Source organism: Vicugna pacos, chromosome 3 (assembly GCF_048564905.1).
Source record: "Vicugna pacos chromosome 3, VicPac4, whole genome shotgun sequence".
In the NCBI taxonomy this organism is placed as follows: domain Eukaryota; kingdom Metazoa; phylum Chordata; class Mammalia; order Artiodactyla; family Camelidae; genus Vicugna; species Vicugna pacos.
Genome location: NC_132989.1, coordinates 56990584 through 57005311, shown reverse-complemented (window position 1 = coordinate 57005311; position 14728 = coordinate 56990584). Strand labels below are relative to the sequence as shown.

The 14728-nt window shown below is 37.2% G+C and overlaps 1 protein-coding gene across 2 annotated transcripts in view; it reads right to left on the bottom strand.

Annotated features, from left to right (window-relative positions):
• The window catches only part of KIAA0825 (KIAA0825 ortholog), a 351023-nt gene that overhangs the window by 176345 nt on the left and 159950 nt on the right, over positions 1–14728 (bottom strand). The window contains exons 17-21 of one of the 2 annotated variants that reach the window (XM_072958369.1): positions 11024–11432; positions 6812–6971; positions 2612–2770; positions 765–859; positions 28–79 (exon numbers count right to left, since the gene is read on the bottom strand). In XM_072958369.1, the coding sequence (XP_072814470.1) occupies positions 28–79; positions 765–859; positions 2612–2770; positions 6812–6971; positions 11024–11432 (875 nt within the window). The remainder of the gene's footprint in view (positions 1–27; positions 80–764; positions 860–2611; positions 2771–6811; positions 6972–11023; positions 11433–14728) is intronic. The other variant, XM_072958370.1, reaches the window with a different exon arrangement.

Genomic DNA, 14728 nt, shown 5'->3' with positions numbered 1-14728 from the left:
ATCATATAGAAAATAGTACTTACTTACCGACAGCAAACAGATGGCACCTGAAGATGAAAGCAGTCTCGCACGTATATACCTTATGTGAAAATGTGATACTTAATAGAGAAATCTAAATTTTAAATTTACACCTTATAGTTTTCACTGAAAACTTCAAAGGTATGGGAAAAGAAACATTTTAACTAATCCAAAATATAAAGAAAATATTTATACTTCTGTGCAAAATAAATTACATGTATAGGCTCCTAGGCTGAAATCATATTATCGTCTTATTGGGTCGTCCTGGGGTGTATGTGTATGTGCGTATGCATGTTTGTGTTAAGTAATAAGCAACTGAGACCAAAGCAAGATGGTGCCAAAATAACTGGCTGAAAAGCAAAAAATTCAATCATGACAGTTTTACTTATATGTTTCCCCTGATTAGACTAGTTGATTTGGCTTGGCATTTTGTATGCATTCATTAAATTGTTGTAAACAAAGGCACAGCATTATAATGACATTCAAGTCAGTAACTTTAGCTGTTTACAATACTGAACTATTATATACACAAAGTCAAAAATATTTAAAATTTCAGACTAAAAACAACCAATTTCATCTCAGAAAAAAAATTTCCATGCCTTTTACAAATGTTTACTATGGAAAAACAGCATTTAGAAACTATATTATGTAACTCAGATATATCTATATATTTATGTACATCCTATATATAAAAGATATATATCCTTTTCCTCCAACTATATCCCCCAAATCCCCAACAGTATTACCTGTTTTTGAGCAGCACACTGAAGGTCATCTTATCCAGTCCCAGATAATTTGGCAGCAAGTTTGACCAATTCCAGTTCCATTTTGTGATGGCTGACTGTTGATAAATGAGAAGATGCTATTGTTAGTTATTAATCAGAGTTAATATGATCAGTAAATTAAAGCTCCAGCTGTGATAGACTAACTAAGAAGGAGGGGGGTCCAGAACAAGGACTTAGACAGATAACATCAATCATGTCCACAGAAGAAGGTTTTTATTCCAATAAGACAGCAATTAATTTATAAATCCATTTGGGGATGTAGCCATTATTTATAAAAATATAAATCAATTTCTTGAGTCGTTATTCTTCAAGTGCTAATGGAATCTGCCCAACAAGTTTCTCTGAAAGGGTGACTCCTTGAAAAACAAAGCAAAAATAATTGGCAACTTTTCCACATATCAATTTATAGGGTTTTTTTTTGAACACCCAGAGTTTTTGATTAAAAAAACAAACTTAGAAGTGCTATGGCTCAAATTATAAGACAGCTTAATTTGAGTGTGATATTAATATTGTCAGTTAAGAAAATGCTTTACAGGGGAACTTACAAGGACCTGTAAATGTCAATAACACAAATAATTCTTTTTTCTCATTTAATAGATAATTTCACAACAGAGGAAGGAGAAAAATTACTGTGAAAGATAACCTCATAATTCAGAACTGAATACAACATGCCATATATTTAAATGAAGTGAGGAGAATTTAACAGCTACAATGATTATCTACGGTTGGAGGAATCTAATGTACAACACAGGAAGGCAGCCAGTAAACTCAAATTTTTAGACAGAATGTTTGCTTTTAAAGTATTATAGATGTTTATGCCCCTTCAAACTAAATAGTTTTCATAATAAGAGTGCAGGCCAATGTTTAAAATCCAACAAGAACTGTGCCCTGTCACCTGCTGATTAATGGAGCACTGCAATCCTGTCATAGAGCAGGAGAATTCTGCCCCGGGTTGTCAGCATCTGAAGGTCTTACTCTACTACAGTATTGATGAATGCAGACTCAGGCTGTAACAGGCATGGTAAAATTATTATCTGCATCCCGAATTAGGCCATTGTTTTAATTCTTATTTTCGTCAGAGCTCTAGGTCAAGCAATCCTTCTCTTCTGCCCTGCTAGTTCAAACACTCTGTCAGAAGGCTTCTGGGAAAAGGCACCATAAGAATGAACAAAGCAAGAGCAACTTTAGGTTTCAAGCACTTTGGCATAAAGTTGAGCTTTTTAATGCAACTACGAAACATGCAGCTTATACAATGGCATAATCTGACATTAAAAAATGTGTGGTGTTTATCACATTGACTTTATTCCAAATGACTGACTTTAGGATTTAACAAATTCATTGTAAATTCAGGAATGTGTTTAGGGTTACAAAACAGCAAAGTTACCTCATGCCACTTAAAATAGGAGCTCAAAGCTCTATTTATAATTAATTTAAAACTTCCATAATTTACTTGGTAAATTATAGAAATTCATATAGATTGCAGGGTGTTTTGTGAGTATGTATATTGGGGGGTGGCTGGGGACGAGAAGGCTGAGAAAAACCGCCGTGTCTCGGGCCTTCCAGAGACACAGCTGAGCAGATCCTCCCTCCCCCTACAGTGAACTGACCTGGTCAGAAGTTAAATTTTATAGACTGAACATACGAATCAGTTTGACAAACAGAAAGAAAGTAAAATAACTTCCCCAAAGTCAATCTGTGCAGACCACACAAACAAGACCTCTTGCTTCCCAGCGAAAAAAGCTTATGAGTAAATATTCAAACACAAAACCCCCAGTTTTAATTAAATTTACTATTTAATTTCCACATACCTGATCTAGCATGTTTTCACTAAACACCCTGTACACATGGAAAGGGTTAAAGGCAGAGGGCTGATCTTCCATGCTCCTCAAGGTTGTCCTTAAAGGTCGGATGGGTAAAGGCTTTTGCTCTGAACCATTCATAGAAAACAGCTGTTCTTTTAAATATTCCTTCAAGGGGCAAAAACAAATTACAAGTTGTGATGGTAGGAAGCATATATTCTCTTTAAAAATAAACTGGTCAATATTTAAATGTACCCTTTCAGCACATTTGCTAGATTCCAGTGTATTACTTGCCATAGGACAGAATACCTTTTCAGAAGAAACATAGAGGACATAGCAATTAGGATTGCAATAAACCCAGCAAAAACAGGTTCACCTAATAGATAGGACAGATTAGAAAACCATCTAACAAATTCTCACAGAATGAATGTACACTTGATATAACAGAATCTTTTTAATAGGCATCATCTTGTCATCAGTTCACATGTTAACATGTCTGGTTACCAAAGCTTAACTTAGGTCCGTGACTACTCACAGTACAAGATTACTCGCTCATTAAGTGTAGCTGCTACCTGCCCCAGCCTCAGCAGAGTGCTAAATACTCTGATGGTTCACTACAAGCAGTCGCACTCTAGGAAGAATTAATTACAGTGTGAGCTCCTAAACTCTAGTTTCCTGCTGTGGACTGAAAAATAGGAAGGTTCAATAGAAGTTCAAAATATGTAATTTTAATTTTACCCCAACTGCCAGGGACAGCTTAGGGGAAAAAAAATGTCAATCTACTGCATTATATCTCATTTTCCATCCACAAATAAAAAGGTGAACAACCCAAATTTACTTTTACAAGATTCCTTCTGGAAAGTGATAAACTTAAATGACTTAAAAGTTTCCCACAAACTATCAGATGCTTACTATTAATAAGCAAGCTATTAAATAATATAACAGAAATGTTCTCCTGATTGTTACTATGTCACAATATAATTTTTTTCTTCAAGGCTAGGGTTAGGACTTAGGTTCTGATTGTTAGAGCTGAAAATCAAGGGTCATATGGAAAACCCTTGCTACTCAAAGCCTGGGGCATGGACCAGCTGAATGAGCCTCACCTGGGAGCCTGTTAGAAAAGCAGACCCTCAGCCCCCACCCCCAAATAAGGATCTGCCTGTTAACAAGACTTCCCAGGAGACTGGTAGGTACAGGAAAGTTTGAGAAGCTCTGGCCCACACCATGTTCAGTGGTTGCCTCTGAAAGGTTAGGAGACAAGCTTGAGGTCACAGGGGAGAGTGGTAGAGTCAAAGAGAAGCCAAACCTCTGGTCTCAGCTCCCTGACGGTTTCCCTGTGTCTCTGTAACTTCATAACTAGAGAACACCTATTGTATTCACCACAGGAGGCAAATTTCAGATCCTAAAACCGTACAAATCAAAAGAAACCACAGCTTAAGCTAACATTTCTTAAACTTGCTCATTGTGGACCTTATCTCTTTAGAATGATTAATTCTGTGGCATGTGACACACACACGTGGATTCACTAAACACTGTTAGATAATGAAAAAGCCATCAGAAAACAATTGTATGCCTAGATTTAGATTTTTGAATATTTTTCTCTCTCATGATTTCTGAAAATAAGTATTTAAAAAGGAATAAAACACTCCCCTTTCATTGAAAAACTGCTTTGTTTTAGCTAATAACAGTCTCTCACTGATTTCCCCTTATGTGGCTATAGCTGGGCTTTTTTTGTTTCCACAGTTCAAAAAAGGGAAAGTAGTCCGTTCCAATTTGTGAACACAGTGAATGGCATTTTCTCCCTTGCGGATTTCTCTGACCTCTCTGTTATACTGACACTTGTCACTACCCCTTCTTAAAAGCCCCAGATTTTCTGTGGCACCACTTTAACCAGGCTTACTGCTGATGTGATCTGTTTCTTTAGAAGAAACACATCTTTGAACATCCTTTCTTGAGCACACTCCTTACAGTAGCATCAAAGCTTATTCCTCTACCCGTAATCACTTCTCTGTTGCTCTCCACTGAAAAATCCACCAGTCTTATGAGTTCGACTACCATCCTCATTTAAAGCCACCAAGTCTACAGTCACAGCCTCTCTCATCTGTGCTCATGGCCAGGATTCAACCACCATTTGGACTTCGGGGCTTGGACACTATCTCAAAAGACAAACATTTAAAAAATTCATTTTCTCTCATTAATTCCCTGTCTCTCAACCCAGGCACGCCTATTCTGCCTCTCACCCAGGCCAGTATCTGTAATTATGTTTTTGAATAATATTTAGCAGCACACCTGAAAGCGCTAAATAAAGACTCAGCATTACTCATTAAACGAAGAAACATCACTGCAATTTCACCTACAGGATAACAATGCCTCACAGTATAAAAGCGGCCGTAAGTATGACACTAGTCACTCAGTCACCCTCGTATTGGTGTTTGTTTATTGCCTGTGTTATTTAAGCTGTCACAAGGCAGAGGCCTGGCTACTTCTTTGGTTCCAGCCTCACCTCACAATATTCCCCTTACCTAGCAGCACCGTGTCTCACTCAGCACAATAAACCACCAACTACTTAGTTTGACTTCCTATCTGACAGACGTTTTGAAAACAGCAAGCATACTCAGTTGTTATGAAAGAAAAATTGTAACTTTGAATTTAATTGATCAAAATGTGTCCCAGCAGAGACTCTTAGGTCCATCAGATCTCAGAGCATACCTGTTCCGAAGCTCAGAGTTCCACAAGTTCTCCGAGGGAAAAAAACTGCCTCTGAATTTCCTGAATACCAGAGGTGGCTGATGGCCAACAAATAGCCAGCCTGATTTTTGTTGATTTTGCTTATTGATGATTACCAATCTTTCCCGAGTTACGGAACTTTGAAAGAGAGAGCTATTCTATCAGTTCGGCAGCGTATACCAGCCGTCGCTGTGCTCAGAAGGAGGCTGACGCCATTTTACTAAGGCTTTCTGGGTAATCTTACTATAACATCTGTGCCTCATTTACTACAATTACTTTGTCAATCTAGGTGGCCAGGTGGACATGCCAGTGAAGACCATGACTTCGCAGTGGAGGCCTTTCAATTAGCCTTAAAACCACAGGTGCCTGCATTCCCCAAATGGAAAACTTAAAAAAAAACAAAACAAAACCAAGAGAGATCATTAGCAAGAGTGAATAGGCTGTGTTACTGTTGGAACAAGACCACTTCTCATAGCTACAAAGTCCACGCATCCTTCCCAGGTGATCCCTGAATACATTGTTATGTCACCTGTTTACTGACTGGTTGGTTACCTCTCAAAAAGCCAAAAAACAAGATTTACTTGAAGTAACTTTCACATAGATAATAGCGGGGAAAACATTTACATAACTGAGTTGTAAATGCTGTGGTAGAGTTTAATCCACCCTCGGAAATTTATGGTTTTTAAGGCCTACCTCATTGAGATAAAACACTGTATCGTAACATTATTCATATTATACCCTTTTTATTATTCCTAAAAATGCATTCATGTGTTTGCAAATATAAACATAATTCTAATTCACATTAGATGTCACACTCAAATCCAGATACCTATTATCAAATTAAAAACCTGAGTAAGTTAGCAAACTTGTATCATTTCAATAACTGAGATACCCACTCTACATTTTTTCTAAAACAGCCAGAAACATGCAAGGTCAGACGCTTAACCCAGCAGAGTGGTGGACAAGCATAATGTTGGTTCTAATCAGTGTCCATGCATTAATGCATTTTCTTGGCTTAATCTAGTTGCTCTCAAATATAGTTCAATATTCTTCCAAAGTTCCTCTTTAGGTAAGAAATCTTCAGCTTCACCAACGCCAGTGTAATGTCTACAAGGGAAGAGCTACATCTCCCTTCAGAAAATTCTTCATCTCACAAACACCAGATTTTCACATCAGCTTAATGGTCACAAATATACAATTCCCAAACTACACCTCTAGTCTGTACAATTCAGAACCAAACTGACTTTATGAGCCGTGTTATTGTTTAAACCATATAAATAAAACCTACATTGTTTCGGTGAAGCTTCTGCTGTACAAATGCAGCACAGCCGGGGCTGAATAGATTCTATTAATAATGCAATATTGAGTTTGGTATTGACTTTAAGAAGTATTATCACCTCCTTGACTAACCCTTAGCTGCCAGCAGACGCTGCCTCAGGCCAGTACACACCTAATTGCTCGGTAAAAAGGCCGTTTCCCTACCTCATTGAGCCGCATGATGTGATAAATTTGCCTCAGGTACTCGCTGCCACCTGGTTTGTGGCAGACATCCAGGACCATCATGTTTATTTTCTGCTCAGTCAGTTCAAGAGCAGTCTCTCCTTCTTCTAAGGCTGTGCTTTTCTCTATTGTCATAAATGCACTAAATACAAAGAAAGCATATAAGTATCAGTGGCAGAGAATTGTAAAGATGGAAAATAATCAAAGAGATTGAGTGTGGAGAGTCGATGTAAATCTCACATTCAAAGCACCCATAAAGACTTTGCTCAAGTAGGTAAGCCTTCCCAAATGGCTGCAGCTCACATAAACAGTGCCTTAGAACTAAGCACCTGAAAGCATTTTAAAAAACGGAATCGTCTCTTTTAAAACCTTTCTTTATTGCATTTATACTCCTATGTATAAAACATTTTCCCATTACTGCAATTGTTGAAATTGCTATAATCATGGGATGAAAACAAAACATCTCTTTTTAAGAACACGTAAGAAATAATTTGTATTTTCTCTTTGAGGATAAAAAGTATCTTTGAGGCCAGAAATAGCTTTGGTATTCTGTCTTTTGTCGCGTACTCTTTACACCTGTCTTAGAACACATTAAAGACTAATTAAAGTGCCAAAAGGGGAGACTATTATGCTAACTATAGGCCGGGAGCTTCCTGCAGGAGTGCTTACCACTGCGTATTTGAAATTGGCCTTTGACACTTGTTGCCTTTTAAATATCTATGACCCTCCTGTTTCTTCTAGGTTAACAGATACTCAGCAAAAGTCACCACCCTGCTTATTATTCTTTCAGGAAAAGGGTCTATTACAACCACACTAGGAACGTGCAAATTATACATGCGAAATGTTTGTTTTATAGGAACTCATATGCTTATTATTGATTTTAAACATTATTTACATAGTAATAATGGATGACATAATTTTTTAAAATTCTTGAGCCATACCAGTGCAATGTAAATCATGATATTCAACTTACATCATCTATATTCCACACTAATTTCCTTATTACAATTGCTATTGGGATCATATTAGGCTTTGCAGTCTAAGTCTTAAGAAAACGCCTGGTTTTCCACTGTTTCCCAGGCTAAATGAAATTTACTGCGCTGTAATCAGCTCTGTACTGCAGTTCATTACTGAGATTTTGCCATGATTATAAAATTAGTTCTGCTAAGAGTCAGTGCCGCTGACCTGAAGACTGAACCAAATGATAGCCAGCTGCTGGACATTAACTTTTATATTGCTTCCACATGTAGCTTCAAAACATTCTTTAAAAAAAAGAACTTCTCAATTATATAAGTCTTGCTAAGAAATAAAGTAAATCGTACTGTTAGAAACATTCATTAGCTGGAGTGAATCTTTAAACAAACAAAAAAGACCCTGTTGCAATAAAAGAAGTTTGTAAATATATTTTTTGAAGCTGCATACAGGCGGCAAGCAGAACTTCTCGTCAGATTTTGTAGAGGCTGGCAGTGAAAAAGTTGAGGCCCTCTGACAAAGGAGTGTCTCAGTGTCAGCTCCTGAGTTGTATCCTTTCCTGTCCATCACTGTGCAGGTGAAGCAAATGATTGGATTCAGTCAATGCTATGATTAATGAGTTCCTCTCTGGATTTGGGACTGCCTATCAATCATGTCATTAGGGAGAATGTGCCCTGAAAGAGGCAGACCTTAGCCAAGGAATAACTGCATTAATCTTAATCTGTATATGCACCCAGCCAGCCAAGTCAGGGTCACCATGATGAAAAACAATAATCTTCAACTCGACAAATTACTTTGCAAAGACAGACATTTCTTTACTTTTTGGGCTGTGTGTTCTCCAGAATCTAAGTTGACTGTTTACAGCTTGAGTGTTACTACAAAGTGAAGGTTATTTTAATGAATAGTGATGCTTTCAGACAGCACTGCTTATAGCTGCCACCTTTCCACTGCAGTTATTCTCACAATTTCCATAAAATCAAAGTTAAATCTGGATGCAAGTGAAAGAAGTCTATCTAAATGACATTGTGTCGTTCTAAGATAATCTTCATGAGGAATTAAGAGTTCATGTATCTTAAAAGAACTATTTTAATTTAAATGCTTATATGCTCATACTTCAAAAAAAAAAATATGGTAAAGCCAAAGCAACCCTCCCCCTATATACAGACATCATGGTTTAAAATACGTTTTCCCCATGGTATAGATCTGTGAACGAAATGATCATCAATTTGTGAGAAATGCATAGAGGTGGAAGTCCATGTGTATCTTAGGTAATCAACTTGAAATCAAAATTGAGATGAAACATCTCTGTAGCACCCAAATTCATAAGAGATTACCTAAAGTGACTTTATAGGTCAATTTTAACTCTTTTTCAAATAAATGAAATAATTTTAAATCTGCATTCTTGTATATTGGTATTATTTAAGAAATTGAGAAACACATAGCATTATGCTAATTACAAGTTATATAATATGCATTCAAGATCTCTGAGGGCTGTAAAACATTTTTAAAAATCAGCAATTCTTTATCATGGGTACATGTTGCAATGGACAGCTAATCAGCCAAATATCTGCTAGACAATTTCCGACTATAGGAGATGCCGGATGTGTTGGTGCTGCTTATTAAAAACTTAGACTAAAATCAACTTTTAAGGAAAAACTTTTACTTATGAATTCTGGTAGGTAGCCCCAGGTATATTCAAGATATTACTTTAAACTGATCTTATTGATGGAGGAGCTCCTAATTTATCAGTATCGTCAATTTAACTTTATAACTATAATCAGATCCACTGCTTTTACTCTTCTTCTTCTCTCTCCCTTTTATACCCACTGCCATGGATAATGACATGTGGCCTTAATCTTTTAGTCTTTGAATTAGAGCCTGTAAATAAATTGGTATGGAATGCAAATGTAAAGATTAAGAAGGTCACCGTCAATGCTGCTAAGCATTCTCCTGACTGCTATTGTTATTCCTACCCACGGGATGCCCCAGAAGGAAGTTTCTAGAAGTCAGGACGACAAGACCAGAAAAATCATGATTACTTACATCTCCCCATTTGGATGAATGTAAAGTCTTAACAAATGAATGTAAACCAGTAAAGAGTATTTGTTACCTAAACAGTGAGTGCAACATATTTTAATAGTTCATAAATAACGAATGCTTACTAGTTCTAAGCTTGATGTTAAGAACTTTACAAATGTTACTTCATTTTTGAAAACCATTCTCCCAGCTTGGTGTCATCCCTGAAAATGAGGCTTTGGAAGCTTCCATAACTTTCACAAGACGGCCCACTTACAAGGGATTTGTATTTCTCCATCTGTTTCCAAAGCCTGAGCTCTTGACTAGTACCATGTACTAGGAAAAGTAACAACTTTTAGTCATTGCAGGCAGAAAGTTATAATAGTGTCTTCTAGCAACATGAATATATTTTGAAAGAAAGGGGGACAGTGTGTGCAAGTGGTGTTAAAAAAAAAAACAAACCCGAGGCTGCCTTAGTGATCTGCAGGCCATATGAGCCAAAACTCCTTTATCAATATCGTGCAATTCTATGCTGAAGACTAATTTTAAGATAGGAGGACTCCATGTACATATTTAAATTCATCAGGGACCCTTAAAGATCTTTCGCAATACCACAAATCACTTGGTTCTCAGTGACAAACCTATGAGAGGGCTGACATTTTCATAGAGAAACAGCTGGGTGTGTTTATAGCTTGAGTGTGATATGCCCCAGTCGCCCTCTGGGATTCTTACGTTACCAGATGAAAAATGTGTACCTTTTTGACAATCAGGTACACAGAGAGCAATAAAGAGCCTTTATATCCATTAATTCCTTCTTAATTTAATCTCCATGCCCAATCCATTTGCAAAAAGCTCCAGGCTATCCAGTAGATACCTGTTTGCACACTGAAAAGGAGTGAAACCAAATTCTCCTGGATTTAACTACTACCCTTTTAATCAGAAACCTTAAGACGGTGACTAAACAAGTATAATGTTCCAGTGTATCAGTGGGGTTCGAATTTTAGTAAGACAAGGAACGTTTAACAATCCAGTTTTTAATGGAATATTTATCTTTTTCTGTATTCATCAAAGTTCCTGTGACGTTATTAGCAAAACGATAGCACTGTTGCCTATCTGACAATACTTTGTTGTGGTGGTTGTTTATTGGTGATTTTGTTTTTGTGCATGTATTTGCTGAAATTCGGTCAAAGAAAAACATCACCTTACCATTCGGTGCTCAGTTTCCTTGCTTTCAAAAATTGGCATTCAATCCAGTTGGGTTTCTGCTGCTCAATGCTCCGTAGGACCTTCTGGGTCATTTGATGAGGGTTGGTTGTCTGCTCTCCCATGATGCTTTCCAAACAAGCACAGATTAAACTGAGTTTCTCTTTACTCCAGCTGTCAAGGGAGGCACCTGTTAAAAGTTCCACAGTGTTTCCATCCTCAAATATCCGACATATAATTACAATCAAGTTCCAGACAAGCAGGCCAGCTTTCTTCAATTCAAAAAAGTTTTCTGACATTTTTCTCTCAGACAGAAAAAAGAAGTATTTAATTGGGGGAGGCAAACATGCAATCACTGTAGGTAACTCGCTGATTACAATAGACACCGCCTGAGCCACAAGCCTTGTGACGCCTGGGGAAGAAAAGAAAGAAAAGGTATGATTAATATTAGCATCTGCATTCCCTCACTGTGTTGTTTTGAGTGTTGTGTAGGGATGTCTAATTTCTGTGGAGAAAATTGTCGAGAAGAGCAAGTGCCTGACATATTCTGACAGAACTCTACAGCGGTCCTCAGCAGTGCTGCCTAAAATTCCCCAAGTCCCCAAACTTTCTTTTTTCTCCCACAAATGAAGATTGGAAAATTCAGAATCATTACTTACATTTTCATCTATTAAGGCTGCAGGCTTAAAGGGTCCAATGTCTTCCTAATGAACAAATTCAAAGGCACTCCTGCTGGACCTCGTTGTGGTCATTGGTCCTTCCTCAAGCCTTTCTCCTCCCCTCACTGGAATCCATGACAGAATCATTCCAGCTCTTGTTGGAACTGGCTCTTCTTTTTTTAATTCTTAGTTCAAATGTCACCTCTTCTAAGAGGCTCCCCTCACCACCCCATCTAAAGCAGTCCTTTCAGGCCCCTCCCAGCCCAGCCCCCAGGCCCTCCCCGTCATTAGACCCCACTGTGTTGCCTTTATTATAGCACTTACCACCACCCAACAATAATCGCCTTTGTTTGTTCGTTATCTATCTCCACCCACTAGAATGTAAGCTCTAGGAAGGCACTGCTGCATCCCAAGCACTTAGCCCCTCATCTGTAACAGTTGTTCATTTAAATATTTGTTGAATAAAAGAATCAGCAAACTGGTTCATGTTTACTTCTATTACTCTCCTTTGCTTCTTTGTGTCCTCTGCTAGTTCCACTTCTACTAACCCCTCTTAAACGTATTTGCTAAGGAGTCCTTGACCTAGTGACATAATTCTACTCTCCCTGACTTGGGGTCATTTCTCTGAAGGATTTATTGATCCTCCCTCTCTAGATCAGAGTTTCTCAATGTTGGCACTATTGACACTTGGGGCTGGGTAATTCCTTGTTGTAAGGAACTGACCTGTGCAGTGTGGGATGTCTTAGTGGAATCTCTGTCCTACATTCATTAGATGTCAGTGGCATCTTCCTCATTTGTGACGAACACAAATATCTCTAAAGCATTGCCAAATGTCCCTTAGCTTCCAGTTGAGAGCACTCTTCTAAATGATTTTAGAATCTTCAGTCTTGGCCTTTCTCAAGGTTAGCAATCCTACAACTTCAGCTCCCTGATGGGCACGTCCCTTCTCTGCCCTAGTCATTATTAACTCAAACCATAACTAAAACCAAATTCACTGTTTTCCTCCCAGACTGCCTTGGCCCTCCCAACCCTCCCTCCCTCCTCTCCTCACATGGTCCCTTCCTCCATTCCGTCCTTTTAGATCTTAAATATTCCTGTTGACCCTGCATACCAGACCAGGGATAAATCCTCCTACTCCCTCATCTCTGATATCCAGTTTTGCCGCACTGTGACCATGGCGACGACCTGCTCAAGCCCTTCCTCACAAATGGCATCTGGACTACGGCAGTACTCTCCTAGCTCACCTCCCTGCTCCAGACTGCGCCCAACTCCCCTCCTGAACTGTAAAGCCAGATTCCTATGCTATGGACTTTATTATCTAACTTCCCTGTTATAATTGTCCTAGCTGTTTTTCCGCTGTTATGAGATCAGTCTCCGGAGCATCACTGTCAAAACACTCCACAGTCTTGCCTCAGCCAGTTTCTGTGAAACTTCTCTTTGTTTTATCCTCTTTCCTTACATGGAACACACTCTCTCTTCATGGGTCATTCATATATATTCTTCAACTCTTGATTCAAAGTTCTTTCCTCCAACGAATTTATTTGAACATGGTATCCGTACGACTGGTAATTAGGTCATGTTTGGCAACATGTGTCAAGTTTATCTTTTGTATTATCATCTATTACTCTTTATGTTATATTGTTATTGATGTATTCATGAGTTGTCTTTACAACCAGACTAAAAGTTCCTCAAGAGCATGCAAAAAAATCTCCTCATTCCTCGAGTATCCCACAAAGCCAGACACTGTGTTTTAATCCACTATATACATAGTTGAATTTGAACACTGGGACTGAGTGAAAAATCAAAAGAAGGTAGCTTTGAGTTCTTCAGAAAAACTTTTTTTTTTTACTGTTTTTGCTGAACAAAAATAATGAAACAATGTGAAAGATTTTTCAAGATATCTGTGACATTTAAAGAAGTCACTCTGCTCTAAAAAAGTGCAAAGTTCTTGGAAAACATATGTCTAGCCTAGTGATTCCTCAGAAACTCATGGCAATTTAGGAATCATTTTCTAAATTAACTGGAGTAGTCTTTATAAGTTTGTAAAAAATGGGCCCAACATATATTCAATGATCTCATACAATTGTTGTATTAAGTAAAATAATAAATGTTAAAACACCTAGATCTGTACTTGGTAAAAATAGTTCCTCAATAAATTTTTTTAAATTCAAATGCGTATGTTTAGATGAGGCTTAAAATATAGATGAAGCAAATTAAGAAACCACTCTTCTCAGTGTTCTTAAATTATCTTAAATTTTTTACTGTTCTCTATGTGTTTGTGTCTCATATTCCCTATTCTACTGTTGGGTATTTGAGTTAAAAGATTATATCTTACCTTCTGTTAATCCTAAAGAGGGCTTAACTGCACATACTGAGTAAACATTTGACAATCTAAATTGATGTCAGGTAAAGATTACCAATTCTCTTCACACCTGCACTTCTACTGATATTTATAAAATCTGAGGATTGCAGGTACTCAAATCCCCAACTACTTTATTAAAGCTTAAGGCAAATTCCATTTAGAACATTCAGGCTGATGACAAATCCATTCTACTAATCACAGAAGCTCTGAGTCTATGATGATGTTAACAACACACCAGGGAGGGATCTTTTAAGAATGCCACATACTCATTTTTCTGTCTTTATTTAAGTAAGTTGAATTCTGTCTAAGTCATATACATGTAATACATTGTAAGAGCTGTCCCAATTTCAGAGCTGATAAAGTGTGAAAAGATGTCTCTGAATGAATGCAATGAGAGATGTATAGTTATATATTTATCATTTTTTCCTTCCTGTGCATGAACTGACTGTTATAATATGTTTTGTGGATTATAAAACATTCAGAAAGAAAATTTATAATAAACTCGATAAATACAAATAATATCTTATAATTAAATTTAATTATTAATTAATCATATAATTAATAGTGGTAATTTATTATATAATAAATTCTAATTGTATTTAAATTTTAATTAATTAATATAATTAAATTTTTATAATTAAATTTTTGTTTATTAATGGCATATAATGTTAATAATAAATTATTGAG